This window comes from Malurus melanocephalus, unplaced genomic scaffold (genome assembly GCF_030028575.1).
Source record: "Malurus melanocephalus ecotype Western Australia unplaced genomic scaffold, MMel_1.1 scaffold_83, whole genome shotgun sequence".
In the NCBI taxonomy this organism is placed as follows: Eukaryota; Metazoa; Chordata; class Aves; order Passeriformes; family Maluridae; genus Malurus; species Malurus melanocephalus.
In genome coordinates this window covers 2,140,730-2,168,396 of record NW_026623315.1, presented here as the reverse complement: position 1 = coordinate 2,168,396, position 27,667 = coordinate 2,140,730, and the positions used below count along the sequence as shown (strand labels likewise).

Below are 27,667 nucleotides of genomic sequence, written 5' to 3'. Positions count from 1 at the left end.
CCCCTCCCCTTCTTCTTTCTCATTTATTGAACAATAACTGCAAAGTTTTCTTGCTGTTACTTTCTCCTCTTCCCCTGTCTCACTGGGGAGAAGGGGAAGAAGGAAAGCAGATGAGAAGCTGTGTGATACTTGACTGCCCACTGGGGTTAACCCACAGCAGGAATTCACTCTGGAAAAAAGGGATGCATTTGCCTGTTTTTAGCAGAGATGGGCTACACTGAGRGAGAGAGGTTTTTATACCATGTCTGATTTTGGCAATGACAAGTGAGAGACATCACAGCGTTCTTCTGAGGTTTTATTCAGTTGACTTAATGTGRAAGAGCAGCAAACAGAGAAAACTRCACTGTTCCAGGTACCTTYTTGGGGACACAGTATTCCTGACACMATGTCCTATTGGCATCCTGTTCTTTAGGGAACGAGACACACTGTCCCACATGACCACACCCAAAGAAATGCTCTCCAACGTGGTGCAAGCTCTGCGATACCTGGACTCCCGTCTTCCGAACGGCAGCCACGTGATTTTAACAGGCTTGGTGGATGGTCGCTTCCTCTGGGATAACCTGCATGACAGATACCATCCTCTGGGTAAATATGAGGTGTTGTGGGGTTCTTCCTGGTTATCTGCCTGTTCCTGWTGCCTTTTCTCCCTRAATGGWCTGTGAATCTATTGATAATTTCAWGCAAACTGGRTGGGGTGGAGGACATCTGAGAAATATGAGTCAGATATTGGCTGTGCTGCAGAAGTAGGAATGACAGCTCTTACCATGCACACTGCAGGACAGGTCAGACCCCTATTCATCTACATTCCCCCACCAGCCATCCCCCTCTGCTCCAGCCCAGGCTCAGCACATGTTGTGGTGGTGTAAACAAGCTGTTCTACCTCAGTCTTGGYCCAAAATTGTGGCCAGCCTGCCTGCATTTCATCCTGATTGTTGTTACAGATGGAGATGGAAATTTAGTTGACACTCACTAATGGATGTTGATGCTCACTAGTGGATGTTGTGGTAAAACTGGATGTGGACCAAGGCAGAAGATTAAGTCAGRGGGTTGCAAAAGACTGTTTTTATATTAGAGAAATAAATTTTCTGCCAGCACTGGGTGCCTGGCACCTCCTACGCTACCTATACATGATGATTGAAACTTCACACCATGTGCAGGCATGTTTTGGGGCATTCCCTCACAGTGTAGTTTCTGTAAAGTGCTTTGGAACATTTTTTCTCAGAGCTTTGGAGGCTGCCTTTTGGAGCCTGTCATCTCAGGGTGTGAGTGACACAGTGCTTCTGACCATTAGCAGACCCCTCAGTCCAAAAGCATGCACTTATTTGTATTTGAGTAAAGGAATCTGTTTTCATCTGACAAGGCAGGAAGWTGTTGTCATAACAGTTCTCACCAGCAAAGAAAGAGAAACTAAATCACATCATTAAAATGGTAGATGACAACTTCAGMTGATTTTGGTAACCACTGGGTAACACAGCTTTCAGCACACCCTGTGCTGCGGTTTCCCCAAGGATTCTTAGTGATTACCAACGGGCCCATATCTTCCCCATTTCCATTCCTATATTTTTCTCTCATAAGCACATAATACTACCAATGAAAAAAAGAAAAAACTAAAGAAAGAAAAATCTTGCTCCTTTCAGGCCAGGGAGAACGTGTGATAATCAATTTTTAGTCACATAAACCCATTTCTTCCCTTGAGTGCATTCTTATCACAGTGACAGTTCCTCTAACTGGGTATCTAATTATCAGAGAGAACACGTAGTCAAATCAGGAGTCATTAACTACAGGATCAGTTGGAAATATTTCAGAGGGGCTGATTTGCCTTGGAGGGACCCTATTAATGCTAAGCAACATGTTTTGCAGCAAGGGATCCCCTCTGGCACATCCTYTAACAGCCTGTGAGCAAGATTCCCCATTTGGCTGCCAGTCAGCCATGACCAGACATCARTCTGGCTTTCTGCCAAATCCCTGATCCCCACAACAGCCCATCCCAGGGTCTGATGCTTCAGGCTACAGGAATCTGAATATCCAGAAATTATTCTAGAACTTTGAACTCCCCACCTTTTGCTTCCTGGGCAGCTGGAGCTGCTGCTGGGTGATGGGCAGCTGTTAGAACTGCTGCTGGTTGTGACAAACAGAAACCACATCTGTATCAGGGAGCCACTGCAAAGCAACCTGAGAAGCCCTTTTCACTTGCGAGAGATTACACTTTGCAGYTCCTAAAAACAGCAAAAATAAATTCATATTTAAGAACTGCAGAAATACCAAAGCCTGATGGGGTGGTCAGTATACTACAAACAATAATACAACTAATACAAAAAAAAAAGTTGCCATTTAATTCCCTTCTTGGTTGTAGCTACCATAGAAGCAAAAAGATTGAGATCATGGATAATTTTCTCAGCAAGCCAGGCTATTGCACAGCACAGTGAATTTTAGGGTATGTTAGCTAGGTGTTTGACTTGGTGCTTGAATTATCTCACCCACACAAGCATATCCACTTCCCTCCATGACAGCAAAATTGTTTCTCCCTTTTAAGGCCAACCAACCTCTGCGAGGTAAATGCAAAAGGCAGAGTGTGTGCCCTTCACTTTTGGGAACCCTGCATTTCTTTGGCGGGTGAGAGACACGTGAATGGCAAAATGTCAGTCACACACTTTGGAGGCTGGCATGGRCTGTGATGAGCAGCCCCACACATGAGACAATCACCTATGAAAGGCAGGAGAGAGATGAGGGAGAAGCAGGCGTGGGGCTCTGCACATTGTGGGGTCATGGGCACCTTAGCAGGAAGGACACCCTGGTGCCTCCCCTCTTGCAGCTCTGGTGTGGGAGGTTAACCAGGGGGTGTGGTGGTGTTTCTGGGGTGCCTCTTCCCACCCTGGRGTGTAAGGCATGGGAATGCACAGATCTGCAGAATGAAGTCACATTTGGCTGCCAGGCACATGAGGTTTCCCTCTCTGTGTGCTTTGCAGGACAGCTGAACAAGGATGTCACGTACAGTCAACTCTACTCTTTCCTCGACTGCCTCCGGGTAAGGTCTGCCCCTGTGGTTTAGGAATCTCCCCTTTCATCCTGGTTTGCTGCTGAAGCCCCTCTGCTCTTGTCTGCCCAGGTGAGCCCCTGCAGCGGCTGGCTGAGCCCCAATGAGACCCTCAGGAACCTGACCTCGGAGGTAAGTGTCAGTGGGGCTGCAGTGGGATCACCCCCATGCACACTCTGCCCTGTGTCTGAAGTCTCAGTGGGGCTGCAGTGGGATCACCCCCATACATACTCTGCCCTGTGTCTGAGGAGATAAGCCCAACTACCTCAAAAGCAAGACATCAGTGCATTTTTTTTCTTCCAGAGGCAAGTAGTAGATGTGGAAGCATCCGTACCCATCCTTTCAAATGCCTCTCAGGCTCTGGGAGGCAGCATGCTCAAGTTAAGGGATTTGTAAAGGTATTCCTGTTACAACCTCTCAGCAACCTGAATTCGTTCTCAAGGGATGTGATCTCCCCAAGACAAAACTGTTCAAGTTCATGTTCTTTAAGAAGAAAATGTACCTGATAAGAAAGGAAAGGCTTTTTTAAATCTAGTAGGTGTTGGTATGACAAGCCAGCTGCATAGATTTTGCTGGYTGCGGGAGCAGGTCCTGAGAGCAAGAGCCTTACCCTGTTTTCATTTGGGATTTGTGCTAATCTTCCTCAGACACATTTCTGTGGACTTAATCGCCACAATCGATGGTGTGACCAGGGAGCATCCAGGCTCAGTGCAGGAATGGGAGCAGACAGAACAGAGATGTCTTAAAACTCACCCTAAAAATCTGGCTGCAGAAGCGAATAAGACATAATACCAGCCACTTACTTTCTTATGGCACAAGCTGATTTTCAATCCCAGCAATCCCCTGCAGCTATGTAAAAGAGCCAGTAAGGAATTACCAAAGGTGTCATCTCTGGGTTTAGTTGTATTAATGTTTGCATTCACTAAACAACAAAATATGGCCTTAATTTCACCAAATTTTACATATGTATTTCATTTCATGCCCTGTCCTTCTTGACTTCAGAGAAGGCAATTGAGCACATTCCTAAACCTTTGCAGGCTTGCAGCTTATATATTCATACCAACAATACAGAACGTAGAGTACATGTAACTTCTGTCCATGAACAATGCATATGTCTGCAGGGTATGAATTAATCATTCTGAGCCCCTGTCTGAAACTAATTGTCTATGTTATTACCCAAACTGCACAATTTAAATATTTAGGAGATCCTGATCTCTGTTATGGCTGCAGAAATTACACTGGATGTATCAGTTAGGCAGACACTGGATGGTGGTAATTTACTCTTCTGAAAGCAAGGGTGGAATTTGGTCTGCATAGATAAGCATTATCATCCACAACTTAGCAGCGGGAAGGATAATAGGAAAAGAGGACATTTATCTTGTAGAAAAGTTTTGCRTTTCTTTAAGAGGAATGGAAATTACTGAGCTCCAAAACCAAGGAATTTAGAATATTTATATAAGCATAGGGACACTGCTRAAAGAGGTCTCCAGTAAAGTGAGCATATGCTGTAATAAACTTAGGAAATCAGCTGAGGCCTCAGTGCAACCTTTGAGGATGAGCTGGGAAATCCAAAGGCTGGTGGTGCTCGTGCAAGTCCATGTCATGATGTCACCTCCTGTCCCCCAGCTGAAAGGACAACGTCAGCTTTCAAATTCCTGGCTGATCATCAGTGACAAAAGCTGAATCCATGCAAAGCAGCATGAATAGCAATGAATAGTCATTGGAACGTTTGATTTTTGCAGAGAGCGTTACAACTTTCCAATGTCTTGAAAGAAATAGCAAGATCTGAGAAATTTGTCAACTTTGATATTTTCTACATGGATTTCCCACTGAGACAAAGTAAGTTGKTTTTTATCCTTTCTCACAAAGTATTTGCTCGAGTTCTGGGCTGCTGATGTTCTCCTCATATTTTGGCTGTGTTCCAGGAGAAGGCCAGTATAACCAGCCAGCCTAGATGACCCTGCTGTCAGGGCTGTGGCCAAGGGGGGACCCTTAATGCCATCTCCTGGCTTCCATGGTTGGGGTAACCTTTCCTRAAACAAGTTCCCACCACCTCCTTGGGAGCCACAACCTCCCTGCTGGCCCCAGCTGCTGCCACCCAGAGGCCCAGCCACACTGGCTACTTCCTTTGGGTAGCAATGTGACAGGGACAACAGATGTGCCTCTGCTAAAAATGCCCCCTGCTTGTCCAACCCAGCTTCTCAGGCTGATGAAGAAAAAAAAAAAACAACTCTCAAACCTATATTGGTCCATAAGATTTGGTTTTATTGTTGCACATTGCTGTGGTAGTGGGTCATCTAGTCTGGAGATGTGTACCTGCAGTGGTGAAAGTGATCTTCACGAGCTGTGGTTTGCTTCTTCATGCCGCCTCCTCTGGGATGAGCAGTGCCTTGGGAAGGGCATCTTCCCTCTGCCATTTTCCTGCCTCAACAACACAGCCACCCGCTCAATGTTCCCAAAACTAGAAGCACCTCTCCCAGGAAWAACTGGTTTCTTTCCTATGTTTCTCTAAACACCTACATACTACTGTAACTTTTGACTTGAAAAGCTTACAGAATTTGTCCTTCCGTGATCTTTAGTGGCTTTAGGTAAGTGCATTACCTAAATCACTTTCTTCTGCAATGCACACGTAAAAATAAATTAAAGCATCTAGGAAAGTTCTGCTGTTACCCATGAACATGAGCACACAGCGTCCCTGTGGGGCTGGGGACAGATACCTGTCCCTGAATCCCTCTCAGCTCCCTTTCCTTTGCAAGATGGATGGGGTCCAGATTGAGCAATCCAGCATCAGCTCAGATTCATCACAAATAGAAACACACTCTTTCTTTTTGAAGATAAAGATCAGCATGAGATGAGGGATTGAGTTGGGCAACATATTTCAAGTAGTGATGGAAAGCAGGAATACAGCTTTTTATKTCTGTATCAGCCTGAATCTCCCGTGCTACAACTTGTCTCTCCCACTGTGCACTGCTGTGAAGAGACTGGGCTCATCCTCATTGTCTTTCCACAGTCTCTTCCCCAGAATGGACCATTCCTGTCCTTCAGCCTCCATCCGTGGGGCAGGAGCTCCAGCCCTGGCCACCTGGGGCCTCTCCCCAAYAGCCTGAATGGTTATGTTCAGAAAATAGTATATAATAATTGGGAAAAAAAAGCCTGATCTGCATTTCCTTGTTTTTATATTCACACAGAGAGATAGTTCCATGTTGGTCCTTATTGAAAAATTTTGTCTGGGGACTTTATCTTAAATCCCAGCATGCAGACGTGTAAATCCAAAGCCACAAAGGGGCAAAAGCACCCTGTCAATAGCTTAAATACTTCTCTAACACCTCTCCCCATCAGTGTCTGGCTGGCCTTGAAAGCATGAAGTTGCCACAGCACCCAAGATTAATTAAAAAAAAACCCTCCCTCATTTTGCAGCCAAATCCTATCAAAATCCACAAACCTACGTGACCCAATTCAGGAATCTGGTTCTGGGTCTCATGAATACCTTATGGAAGAGGAGGAGGTAAAGAAGTGAGGATGGGAGAGGCAGTCTTCCTGTCCAACAGTTTCTGTCAGAGGTGGGCCCCACCCCTGTCAAGTTCTTTCTTGTAGCACAAAGTTTCAGGGTGTCCAAGTCTCCTGGCAGCTTTTCCATCAGCTTCTCAATATTTAACAAGTCATTAGGATTTGGAATTAACTACCTGCTGGGTAGGCAAATTACKTTAATAAGTTAAATTACTAGCTTTAGTTAATTTATTTGCTTTCACAAAAGGAAACATCTTAATATAATTTGCTGTTCRTGATTACCTCGCGTAAAATAAATGAAGTAAACAAAATCACACATGCACATACAAACATCAGCTTTGAAAGACATTTTGCAAAATTTCCTGCAGCCCTGGAGCCAAGGATTCGAGCTCGCCATCAGGGAAGCTGTCAGATCACGAGTGTGCTCAAAAGCCAGCTAAGGCTGCTGACCTACTTTTCTGGTCTGTTTCTGAAGCAAGCAGCAAATCCTCCCCGAAACTCTCCAGATATCAAATATTTAGCAGTGATTATACACTGTGATGAGTACATTGATTTCAGCCTGGCCTGGGTGTGTACGTGTACATAGCAGCTCCCAGCTTTCTCCAAGTAAAATTTGAGTGTATTAGCATTTCTTCTAGATTTAGAGGGACACTCAAGCTCACATGTTGACCTTGACTGAAGAAATTAGTGGTTCCTCTATGAAGAAGCACAGTAAAAAGGGGAATAGGGGTTGTTTGTTATGACTTTTCCTTGGTGTGGATGGGAGCAAGCTCCAGTCTTGTCCAGCCAAGGCAATCGGCACTTTTAACACAAACTCTGGACACGCTCGGTGGGTATTTTGCTCAACTGCTCTAGGATTTTTGAGGATCAGATATAATAGTGTAAATTGATTTGCGAGTTTTGTAAATTTATGTCTTGATAAAAATTTTATTTCTCATACTCTGCTATTTCTGCCACTGGAGCAGTAGTGTCTACAAAGTAAAACACAGTACAGAGCTTTGTATTCCACGTGGAATGTCATAGATATGGAGTTCATATATAAGTAAGTTCACTGTGTATCTATATGTGCACTGTGTGGTGTAATCTAAGATAAATATGTGTTTTGCCCAACATATTGTAAACCTGAAACAAACTTACAAGTCCTGTGTCCTGAAACAGTTTACTCTGGGTGCTGGCTGAAGCATCGCAAGTGGGTTTCCGTAGAGAAAGCAGGAATATCACCTTTCTGTGAATCAGAGTTAGCATGGGGACTCAGACATCACTTTTTGACACAATAGTCAGGGTCCAGCAAACAGCAGTGAGCCCAGATCAAACTGTGGCCCGTGAATGGAGAAYATTTTCCTCCTGAGAGGATGCTTGCATAACGCTATTAAGAATTCTTAATCTGTMATTATAAAAGGAATTATTGAATTTACAGTCTGTTAATGCCATATCCAGTAGTCCCATGTTTGATCACTCCGCAGCCCTTTTGAAGAGAGCTTTTTACTTCTCTAATGGCTCCAGGGCTTACAGCACAGCATCATTTGCATTGAATGTCACACTTATGTAATTCAAAAGGTTATTTTGTTGGAGTTGAAAAAGATCGCTCGGAAGAGAAGTAACCGAAAATGACAGTCTGTTCGTGCAGACTTCAGCCCGTGTGAATATTCTGTTACCATATCTTTCTCTAAAAAGCGCTGTTTTCTTTATCTCTATTTTTTTCTTTYGCACTGTTGAAGATGCAACTAACATGGGAAATGCAAAAGTATTAAATCAGTCTTAAATAATTTACAGCTTTACTTGCTGCAGCATCCATCTTAGTTGGGAGGGAAAGCAATTGTTTTACGACCATTTATGTTCAAAGCGCTTCCTTGCATAAATATCGCAGAGGAAAAAAAAAAAACAATAAAGGCTTAAATACTGCCCCAAGGAGAGGGGATTGCACACACTATTGGCTCTGACAACTTTATGTGAATTATCATAATCTTCATGCAGAGCTGTCATGTGCTTGGAAATACCAGAGGTGCTTTGAGGAGGAGGGTACATCTCTGGGGGGGCAGGCGTCCCCGTGCTCACTGTGGTAACGCCTCTACTTGTGCTCTTTGCAGCGGCCGAGGAGTGGCACAAGATGGGAGGCGAGCCCTGGCAGCTGATCGAACCAGTCGATGGCTTCCACCCCAGCCAGGTAAAACCCGGCCCCAGGAGATGGGTGGGAGCACGWGGGATGCCCCAGGCACCCAGCTGGCATGCCACAGGGATGTAGGTTTGAGAATTTGTCTTTGAAAGAGAGTCATAGAATCGTTTAGGTTGGAAAGACCTTAGAGACCCTGAAGGCCAACCATTAACCTAAAACTAACAAGTCCACCCTAAACCCTAAGCATCACATCTACAGGTCTTTTAAATAYCTCCAGGGATGGTGATACACCCATCTCCCTTGGCAGCCTGTTCCAGTGTTTGGCAACCCTTTCCCTGAACTAATTTCTCCTAATAKCCAATCTAATCCCTCTCCAGTGCAGTGTGAGGTTATTTCTTCGTGTCCTATTAATTGTTYCATGGGAGAAGAAACCAGTCCCCACCTCATCACAACCTCTTTTTAGGTTGTAGAGAGCACTAAGATCTCCCCTCAGCTTCTTTTTCTCCAGGTTAAAAAAATTCCATTCCCTAAGCTGCTCCTCAGTAAGTCTTGTGCTCCAGACCCTTCCCCAGCTCTGCTGCCCTTCTCTGGACATGCTCCAGCCCCTCAATGTCTTTCTTGTAGAGAGGGTCCCAAAACTGAACACAGGAATTAAGGTGCAGTCTCACCAGTGCCGAGTACAGGGGGCGATCACTGCCCTGGTCCTGCTGGCCACACYATTGCTGATAGAGGCCAGAGTGCCTTCTTTGGCCCATCTGAATGACAGCTGTAGCTCCAGAGTCAAAATCTCCATTTCTGGTGTCTGCACTCTGCTCTGACTCCTGCAAGTTCTTCTGCCCCTTCCCTCACTGACCAGTATTGTGGCCAAACAGGTCTCAATGCACAAAAACTGATCCTTGCCACATAGGCTGGCCAGCTGCCTGCCAAAACACCTGTAGGAGTTTTTCGGGGTCATGACAGTAAGGCAGCACTGCAGAAAGCAGACAGACCCCCTCCAGCCCTGCCCCTGCCCTGCAGCCTCTGAGGCTGCATGCTGCCCTGTCACAGTCCAGAACAAAGATTCCTTTTCGAAGTTATACACTTACACTGTTTAAGTTCAGCAGCTACACATTGTACATTTTCACTTGCTTGCTCCTGGGACAGGTGGCAAGAGAAGATTTACAGTCTGTTTATTACAGAAATAAACAAAAGGGAAGGAGAAACAGCTGCTCCACTCTAAGTCCTTGCTTGGGTTTGATAATCTAGTGTGAGGTTGCCTGGTTCCCACCATASCCACTTCAAATTATGTTTTTTTCTCAGCCCTGTGGAACACATGGAGAGAGCATGTTCTGTTGTCAGCTGCAAACAAAGCCATTTTTCTATGCACTACCTGCAGATTTCAGACATGCATGCAGAAGCAGCAATCAGTCTCCTCTGCAAGCTGGGCAGTGCTGCTTGGTAGCTCCCCCTGCTCAAAACCAGAGGGGCATTTTAAGAACCAGTTTTTGTTGAGAGCTACCACCCTGCAGGTGTTGGCTCTCACACCCCCATCTCCATCTGACCCAGTGCRGGGCTGCTTTCCACACTGGGAAGGAGCAGTCAGTGGAGGGGCACCTCAATGGGAGCGAATTGCAAGTTCTGCTGCATTCCAATGTTCCAGCAGCTTCTCCATTGGCTGTGCTGTCAGTTCAACTAGGGGGAAGTCCAAAAGCAAAAGAGATGCTTTAGATGAAAGATAAGATGCTGTCTTTTACACCCATGTTGATCACTCGGGGCAATACAATGCCTTGCTTAGCTTGCCAAATGAAAAGAGCCTCCTATTCAAAGAGGGACTCCTACATAGCAGAAATTCCTGCCTGTCTACCACACAAATACCAGGAGACAGCTGCATGAAAGTATGAACTCACAGCCTGGAGATGTGGAGAAAGTGTGCCTTGATTTTGTGCTGCAGGCCTTTTGCAAGGAAGCAATTGGAGAAATCTCWGCAAATTAAATGAGAGTGAAAACAGTGTTGAAACAAACCCTATTGCCAATCCTGCCATCTGGGAAAACTGTGCAATACGAAGTCTGGAGTGCAGTGGAAAAGGTCTTTGCGTTATTTGACTGTCTCTCCCTGAGGCTGGCCTGAGTTTTCTTATAACCCCCAGCACCAGGCAGGCTACTGTGGGAGCCAGGCTTTCCATGTCACAGCTTTTCAACCAGCCTCCTGCTTGAATCCTTATCCTACCAGCTGCTGCAAGGTAGCAGGGAGTTGAAGGCAGCAAATATTTGTCTTAATGGGATCCTTCCTAAGCCAAAAGAAAATTACAGAAGGACATTGAAGGGCAGCTGCAAACCTACTTGAAGCCCCCGGAGTGCTGAGCTGCAGGATCCAGCCAAGCATTGCCTTATTTCACTCCCTCTGGACCTGGCATCCTGCAGTGGTTGTGATCTTTCCCTCCTGCTGTTAGGATGACGTTAATGCTTTTATAGGTACATTTTCCCTAACAGTCAAGGTGCCAGCTGTAGATATGCCTCACTTCAAGTGAGTTATTGTCGTCCTAGGATTTATTAATTAGCCTTATCCAAACATCCACCATTTGAAATCCATTTTTCTTTTCCTGTTGGTGGAGAGAAGCCTGTTATCAACATACCACTATTTGGACTGAGATGTAGCACTCTGCCCCAAAAGAGTGCCACTCTTAATAAATAGAAGGGGAAGTGCAAGCAGAGACGGCTGTATGCTTAAGGAAGATGAACAATTTGCTCACTCCTCATACAAGTTTTATTTAAAGCTTTACTTTCTCCCAACATGAATGCCTCTGGCCAGGCGTGGTTTTTGTAGCATATAGAGCTGCTTAGCGGGAGAGGATTGATGCCATGCAGCTTGTCAAGTGAACAATGCTCTTACTTCCATCCCTGCAGCTGCTCYCCACACCTCATATTCAACTTGACAAATAAACACAGGAGATAAGATACCTAGCCTGGGCATTTCTGCTGAATTTTCCCATTGTAGATTTCAAAGCACATGACAAATATTCCCAATTTTTTGAATTGATCAGCACTCCAAGGAAAGCATAAACACCTCAGCTCTTGCCTTCAACGCAGAGAAACTTTGGAGTTTGGGATGAAGGAACCAAGGGTGAGCTGGCAGTRTGATCACTTGGAGATCCCTAATCACTATGGTACTGCAATGGGCAGGATAAACCGGCGTCTGTTGTCAGCCCCTGAATTTCACCTGCTGTTTATCCATTGTCTCTTTAATTAAAAAAAGAAGTTGTCTGCTGGTATAAGCATGACACAAGCAGGTGTCAGTGTGTATATCCAGGAGTCCAGAGGTCCAGGCATTTTGGAAGGATTTGGGAGGGAACTGAGTTTTTCTAACTAAGCTTACATACCTGGAAAGAAGGAAAATAAGAAAAAGGCCACACTTGCCCTGTCCCATCAGAGCTAGTGCAGTTTGCCATGCATTGGAGAAAGGCTAGATTTGTACCAGGCAGGAAAAGCTACCCCCCATAGTCCCCACTTCAGGCAATATTTTATGTTTAAAAACGTTGAAAGACAGGATAAACACCAAGTACTTGTATTTGTTTCATTGTGCCCAGAACCCTATTCCTTTCCTGTAAATTTCTTGCGGGTAAAGGGGTTTCTTGCATGGTTTTTTCGTAAGCTGCAAAACAGGAGGGAGCAAACAAAACACTCATAACTGGCATAAATGCATTCCAGTAAGTTTGAAAGCTAAAATCTGCCTCCTGAAGTTTTTTCCAAAACATGCAGCTCAGAACAGAGGTGGAGGAAACTCATACTATTTACTTTTGACACTAAAAAGCAAAGAGATTCACTCACTCCTCCCAAATTCCCCCTAGAGCTGTTTTTGAGACACCATTCCCCAAAGTCCAGCTTGGCTGTCCTTGGAAAAAAATCTGGCTTTTCTCTTCTCAGCGACTATAGAGGGGAGCCCAGGGATTTTCTTCAGCGTCTCCTTCTTGCTACAAAATTTCACTGCAAATCCTTGTGAATGCCAGATGGCTTCAAGGACACCACTTCCCTCTAGAACAGTCGATTACTTTGTTTGGATGACAGGGCTATGCATTTCAACAGGATCCTGCACAAATGGCTTCATTTCTTGCTTTTATGAAGCTGCCAGGGAGAATGTGAAAGCCATGAGAATCACAAACTGGAACCTGAGACGCTTGGAAGATTCTTAATGTTYAGGTACAGGCAGGAAAGCACAGCATGAGTGTGATTAGCTTCTCCCTTTTTCTTCCTTAAGTCATAGCAAAGCACATTCCAGCCAGAAATAGAGAGGAAAAGCTGAAGTGACGCATATCAGATGAGCTGGGTATTTACACTTTGCTGAGAATCACACCCATCACCTCTTTGATGCAGAAGGGGAAAACAGATAGCCAGAAGCTGCTGAAATAACACAGTCACCTCCCAGCTGCAGTCACCCAGAGCTCTGTGAGSAATGGGTAATATTTAAAAACTTGCTTAGGGGTTGTCATCTTCGCAACAACAAAAAAAATAATTGCAAAGCTCATAAAAATGATAGCACGTTTCAAAGMACAAGAACTTTGGAATTAAAAAAAAAAAAATACCTGCCAGAAAGTAATTTCCAGAATCACAACCCCTTCTTGGTGCTAYTCATCCAGAATAAATTATTGAAATAATCAGGACATTTAGAAATTATGTGCATGAAGAACCTGATTCAGGTAATAATTTAGGGCAGTCTGAGCACATATAGCTTAAATTACAGTTAGCATTATTTTGAGCACTGTAGAGCAAACCTCCAGTGATRCCTTTGCAATGAGTATACCATGCAAAGACTGTAGGGTTTTTTAAACCAATCACCCAGCCAACCTATTACCCAAGCCCACCCATCCTGCTAAAAAGCACATGGAAGGCTTAGGGAGGTTTGTGAASAGGTTTGGAGACTACCATGCCAGAATGGACCGCTCTGACAGGGATGGGTGTCAGCTCCCTGGCTGCCATATAACCATGCCTGATATTCTGGGCGTCTCAGAATAACTTTTGGTCACAATGGAAACTGCAGCCAGGAGAAATCCCTGTATTACACGAATCTCCACTCTCCCTCTCCCCTGCCCCAATTCTTCCATTAGCTTAACAAGATCTTGATTGACCAGAGTCTAAGAGCTTCCACCCCACATATGTTTCTCTTTGTACATGAGCTCCTAAATAAAAGAAGGATTTTGTCTCCTAGCCCATCAATACTGCTTCTTTTAAAGCACAGGATTAAAAAAGTAGCACATAAAAATTCCCCAAAGGCTCCAATGTCTCCTCAATGGCAACTCTGAAACAACAGTAAGCAAATAGTTTGATTTCATAAAACCACCTTGACCCTTAAAAGAAAAAAGGGCTTTGTTAGCCTTATTTAAACTTCATAATTRCAATCAATATTAGTGTGTTGAAAGGCTTGGGTTGAAAATAAAGTTCCCATATAGGCCAAATATAATTTCAGGTCAGGAGTGTAACAAAAATGCCTTAGCAGGGTGTAAAAATTTGAATAAAGGAGACTCAGGCTTTTCTCWCTGTCCCTTTCTGCTACCAGTGATATTTTTCACCCTCGCAGTACAGCAGGTAGAATTTCACTTTGGTACATAACTTCTAGGGCAAAAACCTCTGGGAGAGCTAGAGTGATACTGATGTTGAGGAGAAAAGCTATTCTACCATTTCTGCAGGGTTCATGGGAAAAAAACTCTGAAGACAATCCAGTGGCAGTTGCAAACTTAGAGCATCAGACACAGTTAGTTATGAAACCAGAAATAATTGGGCCTCTTTTTCCTCAACACCTGTGGTTTCCTCYCAGGAGAGCACAGAGAACATTTATTAGAAGTACCAAAGGCATTTGGGAGTATGAATTCCTCTGGGTTTGCAAGAGTTTTATGCATTATACCCAAGTGGTGCTTTTGACGTACTTACAAAATGTTTAATGGGAGAAAAAAAAAAAAAAGAAAACTGGAATTCAGGGCTTTTGAATAGCAGTTTATGTACTAGACATCATGGGCATCTGGAAGTGGTTGGTGAGAGACTATCATTAGACAAATGGTGGGTCAGGGAGGTGCAGATATATGGCCCTCGCCCTATTTTCACCATACAGAGATTTTGCATTGGTCAAGCAGCTGGAATGGGGTATTTCCTTTGGTTAGAAGTTACAGTCCATCACGTGGTTCCACTGGGCAGTCTCCTTATGGTGAAGCCTTCTAAACTCTGGCATGAAATGACTGCGTTATAGARGCACAAGAAATTGACAGCATTTGTGGTTTGCAGATTGCTGCAGCCCTTGGAACAGGCATTACCTGGCAGAAGGCGCTACAMGAATGGCCTCAAGTGCTTGGCAAGGAGAATCCATTCAACGACCAGATTGAAGCCATATTCAAAGATCAAGGTGGACACTGACTCCCAAACTGCTGGAGCCCTCACGTGATCTATGGCGGTGCTTCCACGAGTCAAGATGATTAAAGACACACACAAAAAAGGGGGAAGGGAAGTTACCAGAGCCAGTAGCAGTGGACATAACACAAGAGCATTCTTTTCAGGTTGTATCTCACCTGCACAAGTAGGCTATGCTTTTTCTGTGGAGCTACAAAAATAAAAATCAAAGGATAGCTGCCAGCTAGACCATTTATTGTACCAGTTTGAAAATCCGTATTTCTTTTTTCCATATATAGCAAACTCCTACCCCTACCTAATTTTTTTCTGCAGAACATTTCTAGGCTATTTGTACTGTTTCAAGAGCTAATCTGGTCCCAAAAGGAGAGGGGGAGACCCCAAACTCATTATGTTGCTGTAAATTGTGTGTATGTAATTGCCTTGACTGTCAATACATTATTCAGCTGCTATTTGCTTATTAAAGTGTGCCAGGAATAACAAGGCACTACAATTTTGATTTGCCTGGCAGCAAACTGAGCACAGGTTCTCTTCCTCCATTAATAAGATATTAACTTGACAACACTTCATGTATTTAAAGYAGGGTGCTTTTTCAACGTGAAATGTATCTTTGCTTTTTTGCATCCTAAGAAATATAATGCACTCAGTCCTGTCGTTTACAGGCATGGCCGAGGGAMTCACTGAAAACACTGGGCAGCCCTTACTTCATAGGCAGACTTGGAATATAATTGTGTTTTTTCACAAGCTTATCCAATGCTCTTAGCAAAATAAATATTTAAAAATTAGAGACAGCTCTATCCTACTTGCAGTCTTACTGATGATGGAGATATCAGAGAGCATAAAATGGCATTAATTACCAGAAGCAAAGATCCAGTAAATAGCAAGCATTAACATGGCATGATTAAAACCCACCCCAACAGCCCAAAGGTCAGGCAGAGCTGCTCTGCCTATTGCTCTGTGTCACCCTTAAGGCAGCTCTTGGTCTGTGGTCCAAACTCCAGGAGAGGGCCTGGCTGTAGGACACACACCCACTAAGCATTTTGAACAGGTAGGGGAGGACCTGGTTAATATTATTTTGATTGAAGCATATATTATTGCTTTCCTGGATCATATTCCTTTTTTTCAGAGTTCAGTAAATGCTGTGTCTTCTATTAAGATATTAAGATAGAAATTCCTTTGGGATGACTGCTAACACTKAAGTAAATACTCAAGTCACCTACTTTAGGAAACCAAAAGGGAATACTTCCCTTAATTGAATGATACTTGTTAATAAGGCCCCAATTCATTCAAGGCATTTAGATGCTACCAAAATACCCAGTCTCCCAAGAAATAGTTTCAACTCCAGAGTGGCATGCCTGGGGAAGACTATTTAGCATTGGAAGGAAAAGAAATCTGTTTCCTGTAGAAATGTTGTTCAAACAACATTTCATGTACCCTGGACAGGTAAAACACCTATTTTTTATTACCTATTCTGGACTCTTATCTTTCATTAAATATAACACAAGGACAAAATCAAGTGCATTCACATGTTTTTACTAAAGACCAAGTACAGCACAGATGATAATTACAGAATATCAGATTATTTCCTCCACATCAGCATACAGAAGTGTAGCAATTAAAAGGGGGAAGGGAGTCATGTTTAGAAGCCTAATTTTCAAGGCAATTTCATTGCAAATTATTGTGGTTCATTTGAGGTTGGGATTTAATAACACCAATTAGGAGTTTTACAAAGTAGTAAAACTGAAATTTCCTCAGCTAAAATAGGCTTCATTGCCCAGAGCAAAGCATTTTTCCTCTTAGACTTTCTTACTAGAGAACTTCTTGAATTTCTGAACAATGACAAAAAAAAAAGGTTTCTTATAAAATTAGAACATCTTTTTCAAAGACAACCTGAAATCTCCATAGCTGAATCCCAAAGCCAAGCCCTCAGGTTTGCCCAGTCCAATTGCTCTGGGCTGGATATGGGGTCTCTGAGGGACACCAAGGAATGGGGCTTGCCACTGACTGAAGCCACACTACCCAAAGCACATGCCCTTATGCCCCAAGCTGAGCACTGCAGCTCCAAACCAGGCTGCATGCAGAAACCTGATTTCTAACTGAAGCAGTAACTATCTGCAAAGATGAATTTTGGGACTATTAAGCCATCAGCTTTTACAACCACCATGTCTCTCTATTATTTTAAATGCAAAAAACAGCTGAAGATCTGCACCCCCAACCATCAATCACTTACCCATACCACTCTAAAAATACATGTCCTATATTTAAAAAACGCTGCTGAAAAGGCTTACTTATGCTAAAGCAGTGACAAACTCTGAATCCTAGTCTATTCCATTAGGTTAACTGTCTCCTGGTGCTTAGATTGGTTGAAGGTGACAAATGTATGGTGAAAAGAAAAATAGGAAAAAAAAGTTTCTCTTGGAAAACTAATTATACTTCCATGCAATTCAAACTTTATAGCAGTATGTATTTCGAGAAGGGATGGTTTGTCAAGGTCTTTTTTGGGGAGAGCCAGAGCATGTGAATAGAGGAGGGATTATGTCACCGACTGGATCCAGCACAGTACACAAGGGAAGGTTCTCTTGATGTTACTGTGCAAACGGTTTTTATAAAACTTAAAGCTTTGCTTGAAATCAGACAGTAGGAAATCTTGTTGAAGTATAGAACATCTAAAGCTATCTGAAGCTATCTGTATTCACGCAGTCTGACCTCTTCACRAAGGATGTGCTCCAAATATGGAAAAATTACTTCACCATTGTTGCAAACCCCTTGAGTGCAAACCCTTAAAACTGAGGAATATGGGAGGGGAGGAGGCAGCATCCAGCATTGCCAGCCACAAAAGCTGTAAGTGCAGGCTTCCTGCTAAGCTTGCATCCCATGATTCTGCTGGTTGCAGGAGCCCATGTCCTCACCCTTTATAGCCTGTGCCCAGAGCTCACCACACAGGTCAGCCTTCCTAACTTAACACCATCTCTTATACTTTATACCTTTCCTTTAGAAGGAGAACTTCTTCTTGGGCAATGAACACATAATAATAATAGCGCTATTAGCTAAATAAAAATGTTCCCTYGAATATAATCGTGTTCTGTTCTTAACATCTTTCTATGCACTCATTACTCAATTCAAAATTTAATAACTTTTAACATYCAGTTGGAAGTTTTTAAGACAGCCTACCACTTATCTGCTGATGAAATTTGCTCTTGCACTGACCATGTGTTATTTTGCTGCCATGTCTCTGTCACAAAAAAAAAGAACCATCTCTCCTCTTCATATTTGATGAGCTACTGCAGATGGACAATCTGGCCTCCCACTACAAAACTTGGTGCTAGCTATATCCAAGGCTTCACATTATCTTCTCAAATCAAGTGGAATTTTGGGATACGTGCACAGAATAGAATCCTTCCTTAAATACTTGTGGAGTCCAGCTTTTCTTCAGCCTACAAACTAGGATCTCAAATGCATAGATGACATTATGAAAAAAGCAGGAAGGGTTTTATTTTTTATTTTAAATGAATAAAATAAATCTCAGCACATAGTTTGGAAATATTTAAAGACATCAAAAAAGAAAACGAGATTTAAAAGCAAGTACAAAGGGGCAGGATGAAAACAGTATAAGCTAACAATTTAGTGTTTTGAGTGTGAATATATAACAGCAATAGCAATCAAGTATTCCACTACTGCATTCCTAGTGAAGTAATGAGCTGGTATTTGAATACGCTCAGTAAAAGCCTGTGAAAACTGCAAGTTTTGACTGAGAAATGTTGCCATTTTCATGATGGGCCTGAAGTACTCTTTTTATACGCATTTGTGGACATATTTACCAAGGCGAGGCAGCCCTGTACTTTCAGCCAGATGAGTATTAGTTGGTATATAGCAGCTTTGTAAAGTCTTATTATTAACCAAAACAAAACAAAAAAAGGCACTTTTACAACCTATTAACCTATTCCTGGTTCTCAAATAGAGAATTCTAGCTTGTAAAAACCACAAGTCCCAGGAAATACTGACATACACAACCCTAAACCTAATTTTTTTTATTTTTTTATTTAGCAGTCCTACCAAAAATATTCAAGACCTTCCATTTCTATCAAAGTGCAATATACTGCATAAGTAATTCCACACCTGCAAATCACATAGTGTACATGCCATGCACTTATCCACACTAGTATGTGTGAGAAATTCCAAAAGTAGTAGGGATATGTTGTGCATGTCTTTTGTTCTGACCACAAGGATGCTGTACAAGCAGAAATAACTATACTACATGTTGCAAATAAAATTGTCTAGTTAATTCTGTGCCTGATCATTACAGAAGAAGCTCAACAAATGCAACAACATTAAATCTTGTGCTTCAGCAGCATCCTTGTTAGAATATTTTGAGCTATTGTTTCTTTCAGGGAGCTGAGTTATCTAGAAAGTTTGTCYTTCACTAGCTAGTGCCTCTCTTCCTGCCCTGAAGTGTGATTTCCTGCAATAATTTAATTGTTTAAAGGAGARAATGTATCTAGCTAGAAGACTTCCAAAAAAGGAGTTACATAAATATTTAGCACATTTAGAAACAGCTAATTGCTTCTTACCAGACTCAAAACTAGGAAGTAAAAAGGTTTTAAAAWTTTTTAAGTGAAATAAAAATACTGCATAACATAATCCTGTATAATGTTAAATACTCTCTCAAACTTAAAGCATAAGTGACCTAGGGGAGTTCCCGCATTTTTTTTTTAATTCTTTCCTTGTGTAGTTCCCTTCCAGTGTTTAAAGCTTTCCAATAGGTTTGTAGCAGGCATCAGGCTGCCACATGCGAAGGTCAACAAGGACTTGGTTGAGCTTTTGCATCCAAAGGTTACGTTCTTCTTTAGTATCGGCAGACAGCCAGTTCCTAGAAAGCAAAGAACCACATGGATTATTCTCCACCTCCAGAAAACGTCAAGCTGATCAACCATAGAAGCCCAAATAAAAGGGTTAAAATTAAGTCAAACATTCCACAATCCTGCTACCAAGCCACTTGGCATTTCCATTTCTAGAAAAGCAGTCATTTGTCCGCAGAGCACTGAAATGGGACAGCAAGAAAAACAGGACTAAAAGTGAACAAAACAGTTCAAGTGCCACCCCAGTCTTAGCATTTAAAGAACCTTTGCACTGGTATGAAAAAGTTGTAATGTTACTAAAACTAAAAGGTAAAATACCTTCCCACACACATCCCATATCCTCCATGATTTTATGCACTCACTTTGTAACACAGAGTGTGTCTCTGCATTGGCTCACAAGAGTTTCTCGGTCATCTTCTCTCTGAGGTCGGACAGTTATTAGTTCAAAAGTGTTGGGACGGGCACAGAACTCCCTGTTGGCAGGTTCTATCTGATGATTAGTGCAGTTAGCCAAGTTTATCCGGCCCAAAGGATGCTGGAAGTGAAATAGTTCATCAGTCAAGAATACTGCAATCAAGAGTAATTCTGAACAACATATGCTTTGAGAACTTAGATGATATTAAGTGAACACACCTTCCCACAGTTACTCCATAAAAAAGAATGATTTATGTGCAGCTGTAAGAAATTTATTTAAAAAACATTCCACAATTTAAAGTGATCATGGCCTAGTACTGACATTTATGAGCTACATCTATCTCTGCGTGATGCAATATATGAGGTAAGGGCAAGGGCATGCAATCACTAAGTTTAATATTTTTGTAGCTCACAGTATAACCAAAATACAGCTGACCCTCTCAGTACAATAATGAAACAACTCTTGAAGATTTTCAAGAACAGAACCTAGATAAAAAAACCAAAGCTTTTTTCTTACAGGCAAAAGCCRAATAGGAACCTTTCTTTTGCTTATTTTTTTTTTTTTTTACTATCTTCTCTTACAGTAGGCAGAGATTTTTCCCTCTTTCCTGGCAGGCAGAGAAAGTACATTGATATATTTTGGCAATGCCAACTATCAGCATATGGTCTTCCTCTGTTAGCAGAGAAGAAACTAAACTCAGGCATCTGGAAAAGCATAGAAGATGCAAAAGGACCAGAGTTTGCCACAGAGTTTGGGAAAGAAAATGTTCTGCCAATAAACAAGAAAGTGTTTAATGGTAAATAACTTCAGTGAGTCAGAAAAACCTTCTTAAAAGCAGTCCTTAAAAAAAACTGGAAACATGTTAGTACACACTGCAAGAACACACTAAGGAGACAAGGAGGTTCACTTCAGTGACAGATGAACCTCTGATTTGCTTCATTAGCCCAACAATAACCTAGGTTTCCATGAGAAGCATTTAAGAAACACCAGTTCCAGCAATAATGTGAAGCTTCAGGAAGACAATGACTTCAAATAAGACAGTCCATAATTACACACATGCTTCTGCAACATAAAATATGGCCACTCTAATTCTTTACCATATTGTTAGTCATCATTTTGTCTAAAACTTAAGGCAATCAGATACAGACTGCTTRGTAAGCCATACAAATGCAATCAATTTCAATTCAATAATTAGTTATTTGAGGAGCACAATGGAAAGCCTTAAGACTAAAAGGGAAATTAAATATGGATCTTCCATCACTTTTCCCACCTGACAGGGCAGTCACTTCCTAAGTTTGCCTTTATTTAGGTCACATTTACAAAGAAAAATCCCTTCCATTCCCCAAGGAAGCTTTCTRAGCTTGAATCCCATGCTTTACCAGTTTTAAGCCTAAACATCACTGTCTTTAAAAAAGAACATCTATTTGTGCAGGGTACTGCAGAACTTTATAGACTTAAACTTTATAAAACAGCATTACCTTTCGTTTTTCATCATCTGGGTATGTCCAATAGGAGATACAATTTCCAGACAGCACACACCAGCGCCTATGCCATGCTCCAAATCCACTGACATCTTCAAACATAGTCTTAAAAAAAGAAAAAAATTAAATGGGGTAACATTGTGCCTTGAGCTAGGTCTGTACTTAACGATTTTTTCTACCAGAATGGCTCTGTAGCCCTTCATAGGAGCAAATGAAAGAGAAAGAAAAAAAAATTATACTGGGAGAGGCTTCTATTAGTACAGTATATTTATTTTCCAGATGGCATAGAAAATAAGCTCACACTATCATTCTCAAGTTTGCAGTCTTTTGTTAAACCTATCTTTGCTGTTTCAAATTACCAGCTTTTCAAATTACCACCATGTTGATGGTGGCATGGATTCCAAGTATTTTAAGATAAAGAAGGGTGACATAGTATATAAAGTATGAACAGTTCACAAAACACGTTCAAATAACAATTTATTATTATAAGATATTTGAGTAATTTTTCACTTACAATTCAGGATTAAAAAACATGCAGTTATTCAAGAGGCCACACTCAAGGGAGTCTAGTCAGTTCAAAAGAAATTAGAAATTGATTTTTAAATGTTTGTGTTGGCAGTTCTTTTATTGGATGCTGGATTTCATCAATTTCAAGCCCCATTTCCTTAGCACTGGAATGGAGAGTTTACTATCTGATTTCTATTCCTGATACCCCTTGAACTTGTAGAACTTTTTTCCAATTAATGTGCATATTGTGTTTCCCACTCTTCACAATGCATAATTTTTAATGGTACAAGGAGTTTCCAAACCCTTACTCTGAACAAATTCAATATGCATTACCCCATTCTTCCAGTTTTACATATTGTATAGTAGAAAAACAAATATAGACTTTCTCTGATTGGTACCTAGAAACATGGGACAGCAAATACCATAAGCATGTGAAATGTTTGCATCTAATGAAATCTGTTCATACTTCAATTAAGTGAAGGGAAATGATACAGAAAACAATGTCTGAAAAGAGTCTAAAGAAATGGTGTTTTCTGGAAACACCAAAATAGCAGCAAATGTTAATGTTTCATTTAYATAGCACATTTACTGCCATCTTGTGGACACTTCAACAGTTCCAGCTCTTAGGCACAAGTATCGGCCGTGCTTCTAGGTCCAGTTTTATAGGGAACTTCCCAAGACGTTTCTCAAAAAAAAAACCCCTATACTGTTGCTTCTTTGTCATTTCCAAAGGCTGTGAACATAGTAGAAAAAAACTGATCTYTTGTTTTTACTAGACACACAAGAAAAGAGTCCTGTAAAATTCTCTGCCGTAGCAATTAAAATCTTACCTGACATCACAGGTTATAGCAAGAGAAGGTTAACTGAAGTTCAAAATAACAAATGAACAGGTGTTTGGAAGAGAGATACACAAATTCTTGAAAGGTAGCCTTAACTTAGGCTGTTTAGAAGATAAACTAAGAAACATTTGTGGTCTGGTTCAGAAATGGAAAAAAAAAATAAAAAATCAAGCCAGTTTTAAGCTTCAGACACAGCTGTAATGTTAAGAAGTTACTACACTTAATAGGATCTGTAATTTCCAAGGCAGGAGTTTGAAGTGAATACCTTACCAAGAACCCTTTCTCCTCCACCAGAGAGTCCACTTGGCATTTCAACCTCAGATATATATGACCTTCCAAAGGAGACAAAAAGGGAACCTGAAAAAAGCAAAACAATCATTTAATTTTTGCCACCTCTCAACTAAGCTTACAAGTTCAAGCAAGCCACCGGCCCCAAGAGGTTAGCACTGTCTTGCTCTTAGGATCTTCAGCCAGAAAGAAGCAGTCAGTCAGACTCAAGCAAGACAGTAATAATCACTTTTTGTTTCAAGTTCTTTGAGAAGCTTTCTAAGAATTATTTATTAGTTTRATCAGGACATATGCATAAACATGCACTCTAAAGACACGCACTCCAAGCATGGTTAGAAACAACAGAAGGCACCAGTCCACACCCTTCAAGCTTCTGCCTCAGYTTGACATCAAGGAAAATATCAAAGTGAGCTTAAACAGGAATGGTACTTGGATACCATAAGCATTTTTGGCAGATACTGATGYAGTAGTGCCTACTCAGATAAACCTTTGTATAAAAGAAAACCTAAAAAGGGGAAAAGTAAGAAAAACAATYGTTCTCAACTGACATTTAAGGTGTTAAAGACGTGTTAAGCAATTTCTAATGGAAAAGGTTTCAAGTCCTATCTTCTGCCACTGGAACAAAAAAAAAAAAAATAGTAGCTTAACTACTGTACCAGAGGTCAGTTAAAAAGTTATTTGGTAGTCTAGGGTTTTGAGGAAGAGCATGCAACAAAGTGTGCCTTTGAGCTTCTGCCACATCCCTCCCCACATAATGCCTCATTACCTTGACTACTCCCATGAAATCATATCCCTTCTCTTTTTTCCCCCTGACAAAGTAACTGAGGCAAGCTGTTAATTCAACAAGCAAATGATGACCTACAGGGCATTCTACACACCATACTTCTTTGCAAATTTGAGTAAGCAACACTCTTAAGAATTTTGAAAAGAATTTTTAAAATCAGAAATCTTGGTCTTTTGTATTACTAGAAAAACCAGCAAGTTTTCTCGTTTTTCAGTGCTGCTACTCAAATAGAAATAAAGAACTGTTTGCTAGGGAATAGGCACAGGCTTGTGTACAGAGTAGCAAAATAGCTTTTAGAACCATGGAATCAATGCCAATCAAATGRAACTAAATTTTGTTAGTAGTTAAGATGAACAAGAGTAACCCTCAGTAGTTAAAAGTGCTCATCTGTGGGGCTCAATGAATCCCACAGAACACCAAAATAGATGGTGTGGTTAGAAATCGATCACCTTTTGGATTGCAGACATATTGCAGCTTCCTCACAAACAGGTGACCAAATCATTTTTACATATTTGATCTACCCAACTAACACAGCACTCATGGCTTGCTCCCRTACTCAACAGGAATAGCACAGCACAGAAAAATTCTAAGCATCAGGTAGGAGTCTGAATGACCACTTGAGAAGCAAAAAGTAGTAAAACACTTCCACATAAGTAGCATCTGTCCTGGAACTCTTTTTATCAGCAAATACAATTACAACCCTATATGCTACATCAGGGAACAATGGCATATCATTCTAGCAAAGCATAGTAAAATCCATTTCTGAATGAGCRCCTCAAGGACATTTGACCATTCCCYTCTTCCAGTTTATGGGTTTTACATTCCTTTCARGTTTAAGTCAGAAGAACCCAGTTTATGGATTATGAAATTTACCAGTGAAGAACTGTGTGACARCCAAGTAAAAAGGTTGTATAACAAACAGAACACGTTTAGCCCACAATACCATACTAATTACTAAAGYAGGTCTTGAAACACCTTCCTGTATACACAATTACAAAACATTGCATTCTAGTTAATATTATATCTCTTTTAAAGGGTTGAATGTGATGGGAAGGAAGCAATTTGTCAAATATCCAGCTAGAGAAAGAGAAAACTAAAGCCCATGACAAGGCTAGCTTGAATTCTGGTGCATCCTGCCATAGAAAGTCGGCTTACTGTCATAGAAGATTATCTGTAATGGCACTCAAGATAACTGAAGAATTTGAAAAACTGGTTTCTTAGGAGATTTTTGATTAAAAATAGGAGATGATAGGTACTAAAATTATCACTTCCTTAACTTTGAGGGAAAACATGAAAATTAATCTAAAACACTTATCTAGTTATTAGTTTACTTGAATCTTGCAGAAGAATTATTTTCAGAGGTTGAAGACAAATTATTTCTGTTAAGGTTTTCAATTCACATGATTTCTAGAGCCAAAAACATATGCACCAAGCCAAACATCTTAAGTGCACATTTGTGTACAAATAAGGACTTCACATTTTGATATGTTTAGTATTTTCAAAACTTTTGCATAAAAAAGAAATGTCTTAATATGTCTTGTCAGAACAAGGTGTCAATAGAATAAGAATCAAAATTACTTRGGTCCTGAGAGATTTTCATTTTCTTCAGCAGCAACAAGTTGAGTTAAACCAACATTTAAGCTGCCAGATGATTTTTCTCTGGTTCCCTATGACCACAGCAGCTAATTCTATGTTCTATGCAGTTCATCAAAAAGCTGACTCAAATTGCCTGACTAGAAATCTTTAAGAGACATATTGATTTGTTCTGAAGCAAGAAACACCTCCTCTAATCATCTAGGAAGACAAGAGACATGCTAGTTAAGGAAAAACCCTAGGCAACCTAAAAGGAGTTCTAGCAGCATGTTTATTATTGTGAAATACAAGGGATAGAAATTCTGCACATCTTAAAAGCTTCTAACATTCTTGTGTTTAGTTAGTAAATCTTTGTAGGGCATTTTCTTAGAAAAAGGAAAAGAAACACCTGCAAAAAAAGCCAGACAGACATTGAGAAACATGCACTAGAAAGCAGTTTCCTAATTGAAGTTWTAAACTAAAGGATCATAGCAACCTTGTCCTGGAACATATAGCCCAACAGTTCTTTTTCCTCCCCTTCAAAATTTATCTAGGGAAAAAAGAAACATGCTCAATGCAATTAGTGTAAAGTTAAGGTCTAGAAGAAAAAAAAGGGCACAGTTCTACATGGATATATTTTGGTCCTTTCTATCCTGGATTTTAACAGCACATATTTTAAAGAGGAATGAAACTCAGTCCACTGCGGCAGCAGTTTGTTCCATATTAGAAAWGCATGAAGCAAGTTAAAAGTCAGCTGTTTGGTACAGCCACAGGTGAAGTCAAAACTGAAACTTTAGTGAGGCAATAATTYAACAAGAAAAACCCCAAGTCATGAATAAGATTTCTGCTTTTTGCCAGATAACTGTAAGATTGCACCTGCAAAAAATCAACCAAGTGATGGTTTCCCTGGAATTCTTTTTGARTCTTGTACTTTTGCTACAATTCACTAGTCCAGTCCAGTGTCCTATCCTACAGTGTAAACAAATAAAGTTCAAATCCAAACTGCTAAATTTAATGAAAAATCTGGTTCCATGAACTCCAAGAGCAAGGGGTTACCAATAAGAAAGCTGTACACAAAGACTTCTMCCTATAGTTCTGGTTAAGAAGAACATTTTTGTAGAAGAACCAAAGCTGCTACTTCTGAAATTCACAGTCAGTAAAAACAGTGCAATTTAACTGTTAAGTTCTGCCAGCTGTTTCAGTAAGGGAATCTACTTCTATCTACAAGAAGTAAATCTTCTTGGGATGTTTTAAGACTTCTACACAATCACAACTTGCTCTTGTTTTCTCAACTCTCATCAGAAGCTRTAATTGCAATAATACTATTAGTACAATAAGACTTGATTAGCCAAAAAAAAAAATAATAATACTTATGCTGCTGTTTGGATAGCTAAAGCTGTGATTTAGTATTACCATAAACTGTAGTAACATTTGAATTAATTTAAATTAGCTTAGGATAGCTGCTGGCATAAACACCTATTAAAATAGTCTTTAGGAATTAGATATTAAAGGTTAGAGATTGCAATGAATATAAAAATGTATTTTTTAAACTTCTCGTAGCAAAAGCCAATAAACATTCTGTTTAGATAAGGAACTAATGGTATAAAATTCAATAATAGCTCTCAAAAAAAGTAAGATAATTTGCTTCTACAAATTTAATTGGGATATGAAAGGAAAAACTCATACTCCTAAATATTTTCAAAAGGCAAATTTTAGGTCAATCAAGTGCAGAACACTTAAAATACTTCATTATCATTAAAACACACTTAATGCTTTTTTTAGTGATAACTGCAGGACAAGGAGCAACAATATGAAAACCACGCACAGAGATGCCAACTGCATACATCAATKTTTTTGCCAGTGAAAGCAAATCAGTAATCAAATTTCTTTATTATCTTTGCATAA

At 40.8% G+C, this 27,667-nt stretch overlaps 2 protein-coding genes across 3 annotated transcripts in view; one reads left to right on the top strand and one right to left on the bottom strand.

The window, feature by feature from the left end:
- The window catches only part of AOAH (acyloxyacyl hydrolase), a 76,375-nt gene extending 60,414 nt beyond the window's left edge, over positions 1 to 15,961 (top strand). Inside the window, exons 17-22 of the mRNA XM_057367735.1 lie at positions 413 to 585; positions 2,967 to 3,025; positions 3,107 to 3,166; positions 4,777 to 4,873; positions 8,629 to 8,705; positions 14,901 to 15,961. Coding sequence (XP_057223718.1) covers positions 413 to 585; positions 2,967 to 3,025; positions 3,107 to 3,166; positions 4,777 to 4,873; positions 8,629 to 8,705; positions 14,901 to 15,029 — 595 coding nt within the window. The 3' untranslated portion in view covers positions 15,030 to 15,961. The remainder of the gene's footprint in view (positions 1 to 412; positions 586 to 2,966; positions 3,026 to 3,106; positions 3,167 to 4,776; positions 4,874 to 8,628; positions 8,706 to 14,900) is intronic.
- A 527-nt stretch (positions 15,962 to 16,488) lies between these two features.
- The window catches only part of ANLN (anillin, actin binding protein), a 28,950-nt gene continuing 17,771 nt past the window's right edge, over positions 16,489 to 27,667 (bottom strand). The window contains exons 21-25 of one of the 2 annotated variants that reach the window (XM_057367733.1): positions 26,259 to 26,312; positions 23,389 to 23,475; positions 21,770 to 21,877; positions 20,239 to 20,411; positions 16,489 to 19,887 (exon numbers count right to left, since the gene is read on the bottom strand). In XM_057367733.1, the coding sequence (XP_057223716.1) occupies positions 19,764 to 19,887; positions 20,239 to 20,411; positions 21,770 to 21,877; positions 23,389 to 23,475; positions 26,259 to 26,312 (546 nt within the window). In that variant the 3' untranslated portion in view covers positions 16,489 to 19,763. The remainder of the gene's footprint in view (positions 19,888 to 20,238; positions 20,412 to 21,769; positions 21,878 to 23,388; positions 23,476 to 26,258; positions 26,313 to 27,667) is intronic. The other variant, XM_057367734.1, reaches the window with a different exon arrangement.